The 18,137-nt window shown below is 40.7% G+C and overlaps 1 protein-coding gene across 3 annotated transcripts in view; it reads left to right on the forward strand.

Annotated features, from left to right (window-relative positions):
• Positions 1–2,705: 2,705 nt before the first annotated feature.
• Positions 2,706–18,137, forward strand: part of SCFD2 (sec1 family domain containing 2) — a 396,033-nt gene continuing 380,601 nt past the window's right edge. For all 3 annotated transcript variants that reach the window (XM_036853764.1, XM_036853765.1, XM_036853766.1), the window contains exons 1-2: positions 2,706–3,683; positions 14,412–14,580. In XM_036853764.1, the coding sequence (XP_036709659.1) occupies positions 2,846–3,683; positions 14,412–14,580 (1,007 nt within the window). In that variant the 5' untranslated portion in view covers positions 2,706–2,845. The remainder of the gene's footprint in view (positions 3,684–14,411; positions 14,581–18,137) is intronic.

Consider the following 18,137-nt stretch of genomic DNA (forward strand, 5'->3'; position numbering starts at 1 on the left):
CCATTATATATACATGTCCCACATTCTCAGTATTTTAGCAGAGATGTCTCTACTCATTCACTGAAACTGAAATCTAACTTCTCTCCAAGGACAGCACATCTCCTCATCTTTCTCTACTGGAGACCCACCATTTTTCTTCACCCAGTTGTACTATGGAGCCTGGAGATAGTATTGCCATTTCCCTTGCTCTGGTGGGCCACTAGCAGACTGTTATGGTGCCACTTTCTTTTGAAAATCCTCCTCCTTGCCAGTGCATACCTCCTTATTAACCACCTCTGCCTCTCTCTCTTCATTTCCCCTTATTCACAGATGATGTTGGGGTCTGGTACACAGTCTTCCGTTCCTTTACCACTTGGCATCATAACAAGTAACTTGCACATTCTGTTCGTCTGTTTTTTGATCTCCTAGAATCTAACTATTCAACAATCTTCATTCATCCACGTCAGCAGTCTGCATTTAGGGCCACACTATGGATCTCATTATATCCTAGAACTGTTCCCTCCTTGAACTTTAGGGGCCAAGCTACTTTCTTTGAACCTAATTTCATATTCTGCCAACTTTTTTTTTTTCAGATTCCATCTCACTTTTCCCTTTTCTGTCACTCACTACTGTTGACCACTCTATTCTTTTTGAAACTTGTTCCCTTCTTTTCTAGTTCCTAGCTCCTATTTCTTCATGGGCCTATCTTCAAACAGTACATTCAAGCTATACTAAACCATTTGTAGCTCCAGAGAACATGTTGTAAGGTTTCATACTTCTATACCTTTGTTCATGCTGCACTCTTTGCTTGGCTGCCAGGAATGCTCCTCCCCATCCTGTACACCTGGTGAACACCTGGTTTTCTTTGAAGGAAACTCAAACTTATGTCCTATATGAAACTTCTTCTGACCACTTCCCTTTTTGCTTCACTTAGTCAGAGTTTATTTTTCCCACTTTATAACTCGAACATTTTTTTTTTTAAAACATTGCTCTGGGGCTTCCCTGGTGGCGCAGTGGTTGAGAGTCTGCCTGCCAGTGCGGGGGACGCAGGTTCGAGCCCTGGTCTGGGAGGATCCCACATGCCGCGGAGCAACTGGGCCCGTGGGCCACAACTGCTGAGCTTGCACGTCTGGAGCTTGTGCTCCTCAACGGGAGAGGCCGCGACGGTGGGAGGCCCATGCACCGCGATGAACAGTGGCCCCCACCTGCCGCAGCTGGAGGAAGCCCTCGCACAGGGGCGAGGACCCAACACAGCCAAAAATAAATAAATAAATAAATAATTTAAAAAAATTATAAAAAAAAACATTGCTCTGGGACTTCACTGGAGGTCCAGGGGTTAAGACTCTGTGCTCCCAATGTAGGGGGCTCTGGTCCAGGAGTTCGACCCCTGGTTGGGGAACTAAGATCCTGCATGCTGCATGGTGTGGCAAAACAAACAAACAAACAAACAATTAAAAACATTGCTTCTGTAATGTTTTATTGCATTTGCTTGCTTTACATGTGTGGGTTCTTTTATTTCAGATTCTTTTGAAGGCAAGACTGTGGATTACTTCTATCTATATCCTCAGTGTCCAGCACGGTGTCTGGAATATTGTACATGTCCATTAAAAGTTGGTTGAATATATTATTTATTATACTGATATGAACTGAGCATTTATTCAACAAACATTTATTGAATACCTGTTATTTTCTAGTGTTGGGGATACCAAGCTTCTAGCGCACCATCTAGCAGAACAGATATGTTAAGGAAAACAAGTATGTTAAAACTTACCCCAGATATGGCAAGTACTTAGCAGAGGTGTAAATTTTTCATGGATCAGGTAATATATCTTATTAACCACTGTATTTTGGAGCCTAGCTCAGTGATTACACTTAATAAGTGCTTTATAAATACTGATTGAATGAACTGAACCTATAAGACATTCTGGGCTCAATCTGTTGACTTCATTGTGCAGCTGTTTAATGTTCTAAGCTGGGACAGCTGGAGAGAAATTGAGAAATCATGAAGGTTTTTGGTGCCATTATAACGCATCTGGCTTTATTCTGTAGGCAACTGGGCCAGGAGAGGATTTTAAGCAGAAAAATGGTTGAACAAGCTTAGCTTACTAGGAAGCAAACTGAATGGAAGGGAGAAGAGATGGAAAACTGGGAAATGATGGGGGGGAAGGGTCACTGCTATTGTTCAGTTGACCGAAGACGGTGGATTAAGGCAGTGAGAGGAAGGATGGATGAGGAGAAAGGGCTGGATTCTAGATTTCTTAAGTGGATCAAGAGTTAGTGCCAATGAGATGAGGGAAGGAAGATGGAGAAAGCGAAAGCGAAACCGTTATGTCTGTTAGAGGTTTGTGTCCAATAATGTATGTGATAGTAATGTATAAACTATGAAACATCACACAGCAGTTGGTTGTTTTTACCTTCTCTGGCTGCTCTTAGTTTTGCTGGCAACACATCACTTTTAAAGAGATGCGTTCAGATCCAAGGAAAATATCATATTTAGAATTATGTTTTATCATTCCTGAGATTTCCCAAGGAGCAGCGAAGATAATCCGAGCAGAGAGGGAGACGAAAAGAAAATCCCTCAGCTCTTTCTTAGGCAGCTCCTTCCCACTTCCCCGAATTTTCGAGGCACCCGGGAGCCTCGGAGCCCCGCCCGTTTATTCCCAGCCCTCACCATTCTTCCGCGACGTCTCCCCGCTAGCCAATCACGCTCCGTGACGTCATTACCATGCGCCCACACTGGATGAATCGGAGGCCATCCCACGTGTACTGTGTTGACTGTCAAGGTCTCCCGGAGCCCAATTCCCGGAAGCTGTGAGTTCTGAGAGAAGTTCCTGAGCTCGGTGCCCTGAGTCTGCGAATCCCCACCATGAGCACCCCAGGCGTGCTGTCCTTCACCCAGCAAGCCTGGGAGCAGGTTCTGGCCAAAGTGAAACGGGCCGTGGTCTACCTGGACGCCGCCTGCGCCGAGAGCCTGCACTGGGGCTGCGGGTCCTCACGGCTGCTGGAGGCGGTGGGGAACTCTGCGTGTTACCTGCGGGAGTTCGAGCCCGCCGCAGTTGGTGGCGGAGCCGAGCAGCCCAAAGCGGTGTTTGTGTTGAGTTGCCTGCTGAAAGGCCGGACCGTGGAGACCCTACGGGACATCATCTGCCGCAGTCACTTCCAGTATTGTGTGGTGGTCACGGCTGTGAATCACGCAGTCCACCTCACGGCTAATCACGTGCCGCCGGCGGCGGCGGCTGAGCTGGAAGGGCAGCAGCCAGTGTTCGAGCAACTGGAGGAGAAGCTGTGTGAGTGGATGGGCAACATGAACTACACGGCTGAGGTGCTGCACGTCCCGTTGTTACTCGCATCTGCTGCTCCCCACCTTGCCTTGACTCCAGCTTTTGCTTCCCTTTTCCCACTGTTACCCCAGGATGTGCATATCCTCAACCGTGCCCGACCGGACAAGAGGAGGCTGGGAAACCTGGCTGAGGTGGATGCCACTACCCTAACCCCTGAGCTGCTGCTGACGATTAGGTGCCTGGTGTCCGGCCTCAGTTCCCTGTGTGAGCATTTAGGGGTACGGGAGGAGTGTTTTGCTGTAGGTTCCCTCAGTCGGATCATCGCTGCAGATCTGGCCAATTTTGCTCCCGCCAAGAACAGGAGGAAGACCGCCCCAGGCAGGGCATCAGTGGTCTTTGTGGACAGAACTCTGGATCTCACAGGTAAGTGGCGTTTGCTGTGGAAGGCTTCATAACCGCTTTCCAAAGTGCTGGGACTTTCATTGATTCAACATATATTTTATTGACCTCTTACTATGTGTCAAGTTGAGGAGTCAAAGAAGAGCTAGATGGACACAGTCCCTGATCCCACAGTTTATCGTCTAGAGGGGGGATACAGACAAGCAAATCAGCAATTAAAATCAATTTGTTAAATGCTGTCTTGGGTAAATACATCCTCAACGTGCACTGCCCTTTTAAACAAGAACAACTGCATCTAGCCCAGAGATTGGAAAACCAGACTTATGCTAACATGGAGGAGAGCTGTCCTCCACCTGGGAACCTTTTAGAAATGTGCAGATATCAGTATTCACAACAATCCTTCATAAGAAAGCTTTAAGTTGTTGGAGAAGTATTAACAGGTGAACAAGTGGAGGTAACCTGTACCGCAAAACACGAAAATATTACAGACAGTTGGCTTTCAAGTTTCTTTACATGAGTGTTAACAAATGAGGCTGAACTTAAATTTCACCAGAAAATGAGGCTAAACAGAATTGTAGAAAATATCTGCAATTGTATTTAGCCTCATTTTCTGGTGAAAATATTTTCAAACGTTTATTTATTCTTAGCTCTCATTCTATTGACGATTGGGTAATCCCAAATTGTAATAATATTTATACACATAAGTAACAAATGTTACCCTTAAAATAGGTGAAGAGAAAACATTTTCTGATATTTGACATGTGCATTTATTTTCAAAGGTCAACTTTATTGTTCTCTAATTAGGTAGATGTAATGCTGCTGGTAGTGTAGGCTGGCCACACCCAAGTTCAGGGAGAATAATCAGGAAACTGACATTGGTAAGCATTCCCTTCAGTAGGTTAAAAAACATGTGGAATGAAGTTAAAAAACCACAACAGGTGCATTTGAATTTTTGACCTTATAAGATTCATTTTCAGGTCATAAAATAGAAAGTAAGCTAAGTGGTAATACTGAGATGTAAGCTTAATTATGTGGCTGGAGTAACCAGGTGCTCAGCCTGTCAGTGTAATTTAAATAAAAGTAATCATTGTAACTAACACCCCTGAACTCTTAGAGGATTAAAAACACCTGATGAGTGAGTATATGCTTGTTGAGTTTTTGAGTGCGTGGTATATACTGCTTATGCTTCTATTTCTTTTTGCCCAAAATGTGACATATTGTTTCATAATTAATCAAGGTCACATATTTTTGTGTCCCCCCCCCCCCAAAGACTCCAGTTAGGCAAACTTTAATGTCCTGGCCATCCAGCATCATAGCAACTACTCCTTTACATATTATGCATCTCTTCCTTGTATATGACTCTTCTAAATACAGAAAAAACAAGGTAAGTGTAGCTTCTTGTCCTCTAAAAGCTTACAATACGAAGTAGTCAAGAATGATTTAGAAAATAAGGGCACTAGGAAGACAAAGTTGCCATTCAGCACAATTATTTTATACTTTAAAAAAGTATAAAATAAAAAAGTATAAAATAAGTATATTTTTATACTTTCTCTCTCTTCAAGCCTCCCCGTGTTCACCCCCTCAGCTTTCTTGCTTTTATACAAGCCATCAGGAAACTTCTGTATCTTCTTATCACTAAGTCTGCCAACCTTTTTACCTCTGTACCCCACATATTTTTCTTTCCTTCCTTTATATTAAAAGGAGATGTACTGTCCCTGCTACTATCTAGTGCCAACTTTTCCTCCTTTGCAGACTAGATCTTTTCCTTTTTCACTTCTCTCATAGGTTTACTTCTTTCAAATACCCTCCCCTTTCCTAGATCATCATTTTTTTAAAAAGTCTTTTCTACTAGATTTTCCCCATCAATATACACACAGAATGGAACATCTCCTTTCTTGACCCCTCAGGCTCCTCCAACTTCAGTTTCATTTTTGCTCCATTTTTAGCAAAGTTAGAAATTTGTCTGTACTTGCTATCTCTACAATCATCTGCTTCAGTTTTCCCTTGACCTCAATTAGGCTGTTTGCCCCTCAGTACTCCTCAGAAACTTCCTTTGTCAAGATCACTGGTGGCCTCCATGTCACCAAATCCAATATTCAATTATCAGAATCCATTTTACTCAGTCTCAAAGCAGCATTTGTCACAACAGAGTAGAGGATGCAAATAGTTTAAAAAAATACAAATATTAAAGAAGTACAGAAGACATACAGATCATGCAGTTTCTTGTGTAATCCCATCAAAACATAAAATTGACGACATGTTATTTGCTTGCTCACAACCCTCCCGTCACACCCACTATCAAATCTAAGTTCCTTAGCACGGTTTGCAAGGCCATACATCATCTGCCTGTGTGTACCTATCCCACCTCATCCCTTACTGATCTCCCCCCACACACTGCTCTCCTGGCATGCTGGTCACCTTGCCATTTCTCAACATGCCAAGTATGTCCCAGCCTCAGGCCCTTTGATGTTCTTGTGCAGCTCAGCTTGGAATGCTCTTCCTTCAGGTGTCTACATGGTTTTGTCGCTCACTTCCTTCGAATCTCCACTCACATGTCTCCTCCTCAGACAAGCCTTCCCTGACCACTTTCTTTAGACACTCTCTAACCCCTTACCCTACTTTATTTGTTATAGTCTTTACCACTACCTAACATGTGAATTGATTGTCAGTTGCCTGTCTCCTCCCATTTGAATGGAAGCTCCTGAAGGGAGGGGCTCTATTTTGTTTACTGTTTATTTTTTTATTTTTAAAGTTACTTGCCTTTCTTTTATTTATTTATTTATTTATTTATTTATTTATTTATTTATTTATGGCTGTGTTGGGTCTTCATTTCTGTGCGAGGGCTTTCTCTAGTTGTGGCAGGCGGGGGCCACTCTTCATCGCGGTGCGCGGGCCTCTCACTATCGCGGCCTCTCTTGTTGTGGCGCACAGGCTCCAGACGCGCAGGCTCAGTAGTTGTGGCTCACGGGCCCAGTTGCTCCGTGGCATGTGGGATCTTCCCAGACCAGGGCTTGAACCCGTGTTCCCTGCATTGGCAGGCAGATTCTCAACCACTGCGCCACCAGGGAAGCCCCGTTTACTGTTTATTAACTAGCACTCAGAAGAGTGCCTTGAAAATAGTGGGTATTCAGTAAATATTTATTGAATGAATGGATGAATGAACAGGTGAATTAAAGGTTGCTGCCAACTAGACTTTCATTGAGGTTAATATACTTACTTTTTCTGATTGAAAATACTTCTGAGATTCCTAAGTTGCATCACTAGTCATTCACAAATGCAGCTGGGCACACATTTTCTGAATATTCTAAAATTTGATAATTTGGGCCCACAGTAGTATTTGAGAAAGGAAATAATAATATTAACTAATCATATTTATGTGATTATTTAATGGATTAAAATCACTTCCACATTACCTTATTTGTTCTTCTCAACAAATTAGGTGAGTTAAGTGTTATTTATCATTTCAAGAATAAAAAATTGAGGCTCTGAAGTTGTTCTTTACTGGAAAAAAGAAAAGCAGAAACATTAAGTCGTAGGCCAGATGTGACAGGATTGCTCCAGTATTTCTATTAGTGTCCGAGGTCAGCATCTTTTGTTTTCTGAATTGTCAGAGTTAAGTGCTCACTTTCTTTGTATTTGTTTAGGATCCTTCTGCCAGTAGGTGGGCTTCCAGGGTGTGCTTTAAATTGGTGAAGGTACTCATTAAGCAAACTGGTGTGGGAGAAGACATTTTAGGTAGATGAGACCATGTAAAAGAATATTTAATGTTAAAAGGGGCATTGTTCAAAGGGAGCAAATGGGAGGTTTCTCTGGGTAGATTCAAGGCAACAGGTAAAGAGAAGGAAAAATTCATTTACTTTGTCCAGGGCTTAGGAGGAACCATGAAAGTATTGTTTTCAATAGAATGCCAAGATAACTATGCAAGCTGATGATAAAGCAATGAGAGTGAACCTCCCAGAAGTTCCTTGAGGTATTTCCCAAGTACATTTAAAATTATAAGGACTCTGCTTCCTTCCTACTTTCCTGAATAATTCAGTGGAAAAGCATCTAGGTGGGGCTAAGCAAGAAAGGTGTCCATGCAGGGAGGAGAGCACTACCAGGCCTGGGTGAAGGAGCTCAAGTTGGGTGAGATCTCCTGAGTGGGGAGAGGTGCCTGCATGGGGTGGTGGGTGGCAGCAGCAGTGGCCTGGTGGGATAGGAGATAAAGGGAAGCCAGAGTGGGTGGCATAAAGGGGTGTCCCTGGGGCCCAACATATTTACCTCTCTACTGGTGCATGGAACAAGTTTGATTTGTGGTCCCCTCTGAAACCAGTCAGCTTTGGCATAGTGTAGCCAAGAAAAGGTCCATGGTCTACTTCCCATTTTTAAATTATGACATTCTCTCCTTCAGAAGGGATCAAAATTCTATCTGGCTGGTGGAGGGTAGATTTTGGAGGATAGATACTAATTGGAACAAGTTTGTTACTATGTCCTAATAACTTATAAATTGAAGTTTTTTTAATGGATACCTTTTGGATAACCCTCCAAACTATCTTCCAGATGGTCAGTTTAATGGTTCATTTATTTCAAAAATGTTTCAACATAGTGTTATTATTCCATATTGGTAATCCTCAGGGCTGGTTTTCAGTTGGTACATAGCTGTATTGTCAAACCTGTTTTTTAAATGCTAAAGTACTTCTGTACTAGCCAGTAAAGGGAAATTCTCTACTTGTTGAGAGTTACCTGTTACTGTTGCCTGGTGGAGGCGAGTGATAGGGCTTAGGAGCATTCTGGTGTGGATGCAGCTGACCCCCAGGGGTGCTGAGGGTGTGAGGCAGCAGAGGGAACTCATGCTGGTAGTGATGGTTGTAGAGATGCAGCACTTCTCCTCTGCTCCAGAGTGGCCCAAAATTGGATGGGGTGGTAGGGTAGGTGGTGTTGGTGGCATTATTTTTGGCACGGGTGCTTTCCAACCTTGATCCAGGCTCTGGCGTCCAGGAACATACCCGATCACCATGCTCAATTTTTTTTACTGATCTTTCCTGGATCCAACAAGCATAAGGAGCTGGGGAGCTCATGACTTGTTGTTACAACAATTTGGCGTGGTTTCTTTTCTTTTTTTTTTTTTTTTTTTAAATTTTTAGTGGAGTACAGTTGATTTAAAATGCTATGCTAGTTTCTGCTGTACAGCAAAGTGAATCAGCTATACATATACCAGTGTGGTTTCTTGCATCAGATTGTGGTTTAGACAGAATGTGGGGCATTGTTTAGCCAGGGATAGCTGTAGCATATAGATGATTACACCAACAGTTTCTAAAAATCAGAAGGTAATTGGAAATTATCGGAGTGACTTGAATGGTTTGAATTTCAATTTAAATTATGTGACAGCAGTTTTAATATAGCAACCAAAGGGAAATACATTTTTAGTTTTTTATTTAGATGTTAATTTATATACGTAGTATATTAATTTGTTATTTGTCGTTAAATGTTTTAGATGCCATTTTTGATAATTTACCATTAGAAGATTTATATGCTTATGTATATAATTCTTCTTGGATGTAAAACTGACACTACCAAAAATAACCTCCAATAGTTCATAAATATTCAGCAGTGTTAACATCATGCTTACAATTTTGAGAAATTTCTCTTTTTGTCATCATCTTTGCTGAAAGTAATATCACTTTGTCTAATAGTTGGGTTTTTTTTTTTTCAGTAAACATTTATTGAGTGCCTACTATGTGCCAAGCGTTGTTCCAGGTCTAGGGAAACAGTGGTGAACAAGACAGACAAGCTCCTTGCTCCCTTGAAGCAGTTGATAAGCTCTCAGGGCTGAAAAATAGAGAAAGTTTGTTGCAATTGTTTGAGAAGTAAGTGGCCACCAGTGTCTGTTGCTATGATTTTGGCATACTTCTACCATGTCTAGACCACACAGAAACTTGTGTCTCTGCAGAGTGCTTCAGGCATGTTTGCATAGGGGATTTAAATACAGCATTCTACGGACTGTTCTGTTCTAATTTGTTTCAAGGGACAATTAAAAAGGTAGACGTGATTTATGAATCTCGAAAAGTTCGAGTCTGGTTTTCTTTCCATTCTTTTCTGGCTCTTGAGATCGACTAGAGAGCTTTGTTGATAGTCTACAAGTTCAAGATCAAAAGTTAGGAGGTGGCGGTAACTCTGGGAATTAAATTTCCTTTCTTGGTTCAATTCTTCTGAATTTTAGTTTCATGTAAACTTTTAAATTAAATTTAGTCAGTTAAAGGTTAACTCCCAATCCAATGGGTGGTTCTTAATCCTGGGATTATGGTATACTTGTGCATTTATATTTGCTTTAAGGTGTGATTGTATATTATTTTGTTAAAGTCTTGAAATTTGAGACTATTAATAGTGGCTAACATTTGAGAGCATACTACTTTTCTCAGCACTCTACATATATAAACTCCTTTAATTTTCATAATAATTCTTTTATAATTATCCCTATTTCACAGATGAGGAAACGGAGACATATAGGAGTTAACTAACTTACCCAAGATCACACAGCTAGTAAATGAGAGTCAGGGTTTGAACCTTGGCAGCTTGCTCTAGAGCCTGTGCTCATAATCTCTCTCATATGTGAGCCTATCATCGTCCTGGTTAGTAGAGATGATGCTGATATGGCCTCTAGAAGCTAGCAGCTTCCGAGACTAAACACAGTTGTTGGACGCTGGTGCTGCCTTAGTATTCAAAAAAGTGACTTATTCTTTCCTCCCCCATCTCCTCCAATCTGATTTTCCACAAAATGCAAAATAACCAACTAATATCTTTATTTTAGGGTTCAGAGGATACTGTTTAAAATAAGCATAGGTATGAGGAACAATTGAGAAGCCGTTTAAGGCTCTGACTAGATTGCAGGTGTTAGATCCAGACCAGTATAATAACTTCAAGTCTTAGCTTAGTGACTTACTTGCTGTTTGATTCTCATTGAGCCTTTTGAGGGTTTTCTCATTTGTAAACAGGGGAAAAGAGTGACCTTAAAGTGCTGTTGGAAACATATGAAATCATCCATCCATCCATTATATAACTAAAATAGTAGATAGTAGATTAAAAAGCGATAGGGTTTCCATTTTATTTAATTATTTTTTAAGCTTTTAAAAAATTTATTTTATTTTATTTATTTTTGGCTGTGTTGGGTCTTTGTTGCTGCACGTGGGCTTTCTCTAGTTGTAGCAAGCAGGGGCTACTCTTTGTTGCAGTGTGCAGGCTTCTCATTGCGGTGGCTTCTCTTGTTGTGGAGCACAGTCTCTAGAGCGCAGGCTCAGTAGTTGTGGTGCATGGGCTTAGTTGCTCCGCGGCATGTGGTATCTTCCTGGACCAGTGCTCGAACCCGTGTCCCCTGCACTGGCAGGCGGATTCTTAACCACTTCGCCACCAGGGAAGTCCCAGGAGGTGAGTTTTTGAATATACTAATTCCAAGAATCCAGTAACCCTATCTCAACACAAAGGGACACTGTGCACAACCCCAAAATATCCTGTTTGTGAAATGTAGAGAAGGCTCTGTGTTTTTATCTTTAAGCCCTACTACAGTATGACTGAGCTCTTGTGAAGATGCCTCAATTCTTGCTTCTCACTTTATTCCTTATAAGTAGAGGCAAGTGAAGATGTTATATGCCTTATAATGATGATACTGGCACATACATTCACATATGATCCACAGGGTCATACAGGACTGCTAGTTTTCCGGTGCTGTTAACTATAAAAGTTTAGCCTTTGAAACAATTGGCTGAATTTAGGATCTCAAATACTGAGCTTCAAAGATATTTGGGTATTGGTTGGACCAACTCTGAGTTTTTAGCTTGGTAAAATAGCACCACATTTTTGGAAGTTGCCTCAGATCACACAAGGAACTAATGGAGGATGGGACCACTAGAGCCCATGTCTCCAATTTCTTGTTCCTATACCCTCTTTAGAAAAGAAGGCATTGGGAAATAAACCATTCTCTGGCCAGACTAGACCCCATTGCTCTTGGCTAGATTAGCAGTTGGACAGGGAAAAATAACTGGGTTCAGGTTGACTTCCACTCTTGAGCGTCTTAAATAATATTTTAAAATTTCTATAATAACGGAAAAATTAAGCTCTCTGAAAATTTAAGTGTGATACAAATCTTGGCATTTTATTCATTTCCTAGAGGAAGAATCTGAAGTTACTGTGACATTGAGAGGCCCCAAATGCTTAGTCTATGTTTGAGTCATGTAACTGGCACTAATTAAATTTTAAAAATGTATATTGAACCCTCTAAAGCTGGACATGCAACAGACTGTATTCAGAGAAGAGCAGGACATGAGTTGAAAGCCTATGCCTGCTTTATCCTTCATTATCACACATGTTAAATACACATTCCTTTTGACTAAACCTAAAAAGTTGAGTAATCCTGCTCATGTAAATTTGGCATTTTGTTAATTCTCACATATGATATTTTAAACAGTTTCTGAAAGAGTGTGAATTATTTTTCTAATTAATTTAGGTCAGTCTCATGTGCTCCTTGCAGAAAGCACGGGGGAAAAAATTAACTTTAGGTAGAGTTACATCAACCAAAGTCCTACCATTCGAAGATAACCCTTGGTAAAATTTTGGGATATTTATATGGGTGTATAGCATGTTTTTTCATTTCATTACAGCAGGAATATATGTTCACCATAGAAAGTTTAGAATCTATAAATAAATAGAAGAAAATAAAAATCACAATTTGAGAACTGCTTCAGTAAATATGCCATAATTTAAAAAAACTACTCCTCTACTTCTGACATTTAGGGTGTTAGTATATAATATTTTAAGGAGGTAAATGATACATTGGTTCTGTAAAAATAACTATTAGCTATTAAACCTTAAGGAAAAATAAGTATGTCATGTCTTGACTTCTCATACTTGGAGAGTTTCAGGAGGACTGGATTAGTCAACAGTTTTAATTTGCCAAAGGTTTAATGAACTGAGACTTGCCAAAGACCCCTGCATTTAGCATAGGGAGGAGGAGTGAGTAGCAGCTAGATTGTAGGGGCTAAAGAAGTTAGGAAAGAAAGGCAGAACATATAGACTACTTGTTTGTACAATGTGTCTGTGAATGGCAGATAAAAATAAGAATAGCTTGGGGGCAGGGCTCAGAATTTGGGCACCAGGTTCAAAGAAGAGTTATTATAGTGATGAGTGGAAGTGAGGAGGTTACTAGTGGAGAGAGAAATGATGCTATGGGGTAATCGTCGTATCTCCATTCATTCCAGGCTTAAAGATATTATTCACTTAGAGACTTCTGACTGCCCTGTGGATCTCAGGGCCACTTATAGTCACTAGGCATTCATTCAGCAAGTATTTAACGCGTAGCTTGTAGTGTGAGTGCTGGGGAGACAACCATAAACTATAGACAACATAAATAAGACATGGTTCCTTCCAGGCCTGATAAGTGAATATTTTACTGGTAGAATTAGAACTCTTTTCTTTAACATCGGAAGCCACATTAGAAGCACTCATGCTGGTTCTGTCTTAAGTCATTTTTATGGGCCTGATTTTTTTTTTTTTTAAATGGCGTGGTTTTTGGATTTCTGCCTCCCGAGTTTGAATTCTTGCTCTGTAATTTGCAACATATATAATTGTGAGCAAGTTACTTAAACTGAATCTTCTACTCTGTCAATGAGCATAATAATACCTACCTATTAGAGTTGTTCTAAGAATTAAGTGCATAATAAATGTACAGTATGGAAGTTAATACCTGGTACGTCATAAGCTGTCAATAAATATTAGCTATTGTGACGAAGAAGATGATGGTGCTGACAATGATTCCTTGGATTTCTGGTTTAGTCTTTTCTACCTAGTTCTTCTGTGCAATTAATATGACATGGCAAAAACAATAGAGATAGACATGAGGAAGTAAAATATTAATTGATTTGAAGTGGGTGGGATCAAAACAAGTTGATTTGGTCAGTCCCACCTATTGTTGGAATCATGTCTTCCAAGCATTGATGGCTTTTGGAAAGATAACCTGGTCTCATGGAAAAAGCATTAAACTGTGTCATTGGTCTTGAATTTTAATTTGAGCTTATTAATTCATTTGTTATTAAAAGAATTAATATATGTAAAGCACCTAGAGCAGTGCCTGGTACACAGAAAGCACTGTATAAATGCTTTTATCACTGCAAACTGTTACTATTCATTCATTTGTTCTTTCCTTCATCTAACAAATAATTAGTGAGCCTACGAGCTGCCAAGTTGCCTGCTAGACATGGTGGGTAGAGGGTGAACTAGATAAATGGTGGCCATGATGAAGCTAAACTTCTAGCAAAGGGGAGATCTGCTATTCTTGGTCAGGTCTCTAAGCCTTTCTGGGTCTTAAGGTCTTATCAGTAAAATAAAGAAAATCCTTTTGGCTCTAAAATTTCAGGATAGTGTCGTCCTATCACGCCATTTACCTGACCTTCCAAATGTTTATTATTTATTTATCTACTAAATACCTATTGATGCCTACCATGTGTAGGCACTATGCTAGGTGCTGGGAATCACAGCAGTAACCAAAGCAGACACAGTGCCTGCTCTCAGGGACCATTAAGTCCAACACACAAGACATACATTTTGTAGGTAATTGTGAGATTGATTAGTGTTACTAAGGGCAGAATGTTAGGTTTATGTTATTGATTTGTGTAACAGAAGCTAAAAATGGATACTGTTTTTGATAGAAGGGGTATTATAGAACATTAATTTAGCTGCTTTTTCCTCCCATTTTGTGAGTTCATATTTTCTTGTCTGCTTAAACAGGGGCGGTTGGACATCATGGAGACAACTTGGTGGAGAAGATCCTTTCAGTGCTTCCCCAGCTTCCGGGCCACACCAATGATGTGATGGTTAACATGGTGGAACTCACTGCACTCCAGGCCGAGGAGGAGAATCAGAATATGGTTGCACCCGGCTGTCTCGCACAATCCAAGTAAGATGTGCAGTTTTTTCTCTCATCCTTTTCTTTCTCTTCCCTTTTCTTTCTCTTGTAGATTGTTCCTGTAGAAAGGAAACAATGAAGAATCAGTCTGGTTGAAAAATTCATAGTGGATAGCATTTAGAAAAAAGAATTTTTTCTTAACTTTGAAATAACCATATTCATTAGACAACATAAGCCAAAAAGTATGGAATTTTATAGAGGTGTCATTTGGATATAATATAAACTTGTTCCCAGGGTCAGCTAAGTGAGTCAATTTATGCACCCACAGACAGCTTCACATGGAGTTGAGGCTAGGCTTACTCAATATCTCTTTCCCAGTTGACTTTCCCACATGACTAAAATACTGCCCACATAACTCTGAAACAGTGCCATCTCTCTATATGTAAATGATATACTCTTGGGCATCAGTGGGAAATGTTTTTATTTCTACGTATACTTTTTCACATGGTTAGAGAAACCAGAGAAAGAAGATGGGGTACTGTATGTTATGCAGAGTTCCAAAAATAGAAGAATATTTCTCCAGAAACATGACAATAAAAAGATACAATAGTTACCTTTTCTACTTTGTCCTTCATCAACAGTTCTTGAGGAAAAAAAAATATATTAGAAGAGAAAAAATGTGTGAGTATCCGTTTCCCTTATCTCCAAGTTTTAAAGTTTTAAACAAAACAGGACCTTTCAGCCTTATAGTTTCCAATCTTAACAGTAACAGATACATTTGGAATTTCCTATCATATCTGGAATGAATTTTCAGCTCCTGAAGTTTTCAGCTTTTTTGTAGTTAGTTAATGACATTTAGTGGATGCCCAGTGTGTATGGGCCAGTGTGGGAAGAAAATAGAAAGTTCTGTACCCTGTCTTTTTTGTATGCTTATGCACACAATAAAAGCAGAGGCCCTGTGTTCACTTTGGCAACATGTATACTAAAACATAGGCCTGAGGGCTTGAAGCTATGCAAACCCAGAAGTAATTATGGTTGGAAATATTTTTAGCTGCTCAGAGGGCCATTCAAAAGTTAATTATTAAGGACTTACTATGAGCCTTACTCTGGAGTAAGTAATATGAAGGACATAGAATAATATAAAATGTCATTCTTGCCTTCAAGGAACACTTTTCTTATTCTAGTCATGATTTAGACACAGGTGCAATTAAAAAACAGTAGAATGATATGAAATCAAGACTCATGTGTCTACTACAGATTATAATTCCTGTAAGTGAAGTAACAGGTTAATGTGGTCTTTGTAGATCAGTGTGGGCTTTGTGGAAATGGCGGTGCTTGATTCAATTATGTCTTGAAGGATTTAGAAAAGGAAAGAGGGCTAGAATGAGCATAGGTGTGGAAACAAGAATGGTCAGGGCCTAATGTGATGGGTTGTGAGGAAGAAGGACATCTCACTGGACACCACTGCCATCAGCTCTATAACATTTTTCAGGACTTACTGTGTGCCAAGCACACTTCCAGGCATTTTACATTTGGGAAGTCATTTAAGTTTTAAAATAACTCAGTGAGATAGGTGTCTTTATTCCATTTTACAGATAAGGAAGCTGAGGCAGAAAGACATTAAGTAACATAGCTAGCAGGGCGTGGAGTTAGAATTTGAGCCCAGAATGTTTGATTTCCGAGCCACTGTCTTAACTTATATGCTGTGTATGCAGGGACCAGAGAAGCTAGGCTCATGAATAGCTGTAAAGAGACATGAGAGAGAAAAATAAGGTTACTTCATGATTTAATTTGGGGAGGCCTATTTGTTCAACATAATGGTTACACAAACAACAGAAATCAGTTTTGGCTAATTTCAGCAAAAAGGGAATTTATTAAAGGGGATTGGAAAGCTAATAGAATCAAAGGAAGAACTGTTAATCAAATTTTGTAAAGGACTATACCGTTCCAGGGGCCTAGGGGGCAAGAACTCAGGAAAAGCTCCTAAAGGCACTGACACCAGAGAGACTGAACTTTAACTGCTTTCTGTCTGGAGTCATTCTGCTTATGAGTCAGATTCCAGGGGAAAAGGCAAGATTGGCCTACCTTGGGCCTTGTGGCCACCCTTTGCCCAGTGGGGGTCGGGAGCAGTTCATACTGACTGAGAGTTGTGTCAGGATCGGATGGCATGGCAGAGGGGTGGTTCTTCAAAGGGAAACTGGAACATCTATCAGAAGAAAGGGAAAGGGATACTGGGGCAGGCAGAAACAGTAGATGCCCCTTAATAATAACAGCACACACTTAAAGAGGACTTACTGTGTAACAGGCATGGTTCTGAGCACTTTACGTAGAGTAACTTATTTAATGCTCACAACATCTCTGTGAGGTGAGTTCTACTATCATCCCCTTTTATAGATGAGGAACGAGGTTAAGTAACATGACACACACAAGTGATGGGGGCCTATATTTGAACCCCGGCAATTTGGCTCTAAAGCCAGTGCTTACTGTTACCCTATGCCACCTCCACAGAAGCCTAAGATAGTTACAAAAGGAACATGTGAGCTCCCCAGAGAAGGTGGCAAAAGAGAGAAGAGTTGAATCCATCATTTTAATGAGCAGGAAAAGCAAGTGAGTTCTGAGAAGTATAATAGGACAAATGTAAGAATCAAGACATCTCTTAGATCTACAAGTAATATATATATATGTATTTTTTAATTAATTAATTTTATTTTTGTCTGTGTTGGGTCTTAGTTGCTGCGCGTGGGCTTTCTCTAGTTGTGGTGAGCAGGCACTACTCTTCCTTGCGGTGCGCGGGCTTCTCTTTGTGGTGGCTTCTCTTGTTGCGGAGCACAGGCTCTAGGTGCACGGGCTTCAGTAGTTGTGGCACGCAGGCTCAGTAGTTGTAGCGTGTGGGCTCTAGAGCACAGGCTCAGTAGTTGTGGCACACGGGCTTAGTTGCTCCACGGCATGTGGGATCTTCCCAGACGAGGGCTCAAACCCGTGTCCCCTGCATTGGCAGGCGGATTCTTAACCACTGCGCCACCAGGGAACTCCTACAAGTAATATTTTGATTATGGCCAATTTATTTAACCTTGACTCCTCAGCATTCTTTTTACCCCAAGCTTAGTCCAAGGCTTAAACCAAACCAGTCCTGGAATCCCATTTTCCTTGCCAGTGGTTGCTTTAGAAACGGGGAGGCAAAAGAAAAGTCTTCTTAGGGTTTCTTGGTCAAGTTTCTTTGCTTTTGAGAAGAGATTCAAGGAAGAGACACACTTTCTCTTTCCTCTTACACTTCTCCCCCAACTCCCAGAACTCTGATGTATATCCTGAAACTGCGACAGACCTTGTTGCTCACAAGCGGAAGTTGAAGGTAACACACTGAAGGTGGTGTGGCCAAGGGTGCTACGGGCAAGAGCAGCAGTGGGTTACAGTGAGGTGTCTGGACCTCGTATTATGTAGGAGAGTATGTTTCCTTATTAAGTCAAATTGACTTGCTCTTGTCTACTACTTGCAACCGAAGTCATCCTAACTGACATACTTTCTGTACTTCAGCTATAAGATGAGGGCATTGGCTTAAATGACTTCTAAGGCTTTTCAGTTTAAAATAAAAATTCTTCTCAACTGAGTAC

The sequence above is a fragment of the Balaenoptera musculus genome, chromosome 5 (assembly GCF_009873245.2).
Source record: "Balaenoptera musculus isolate JJ_BM4_2016_0621 chromosome 5, mBalMus1.pri.v3, whole genome shotgun sequence".
In the NCBI taxonomy this organism is placed as follows: domain Eukaryota; kingdom Metazoa; phylum Chordata; class Mammalia; order Artiodactyla; family Balaenopteridae; genus Balaenoptera; species Balaenoptera musculus.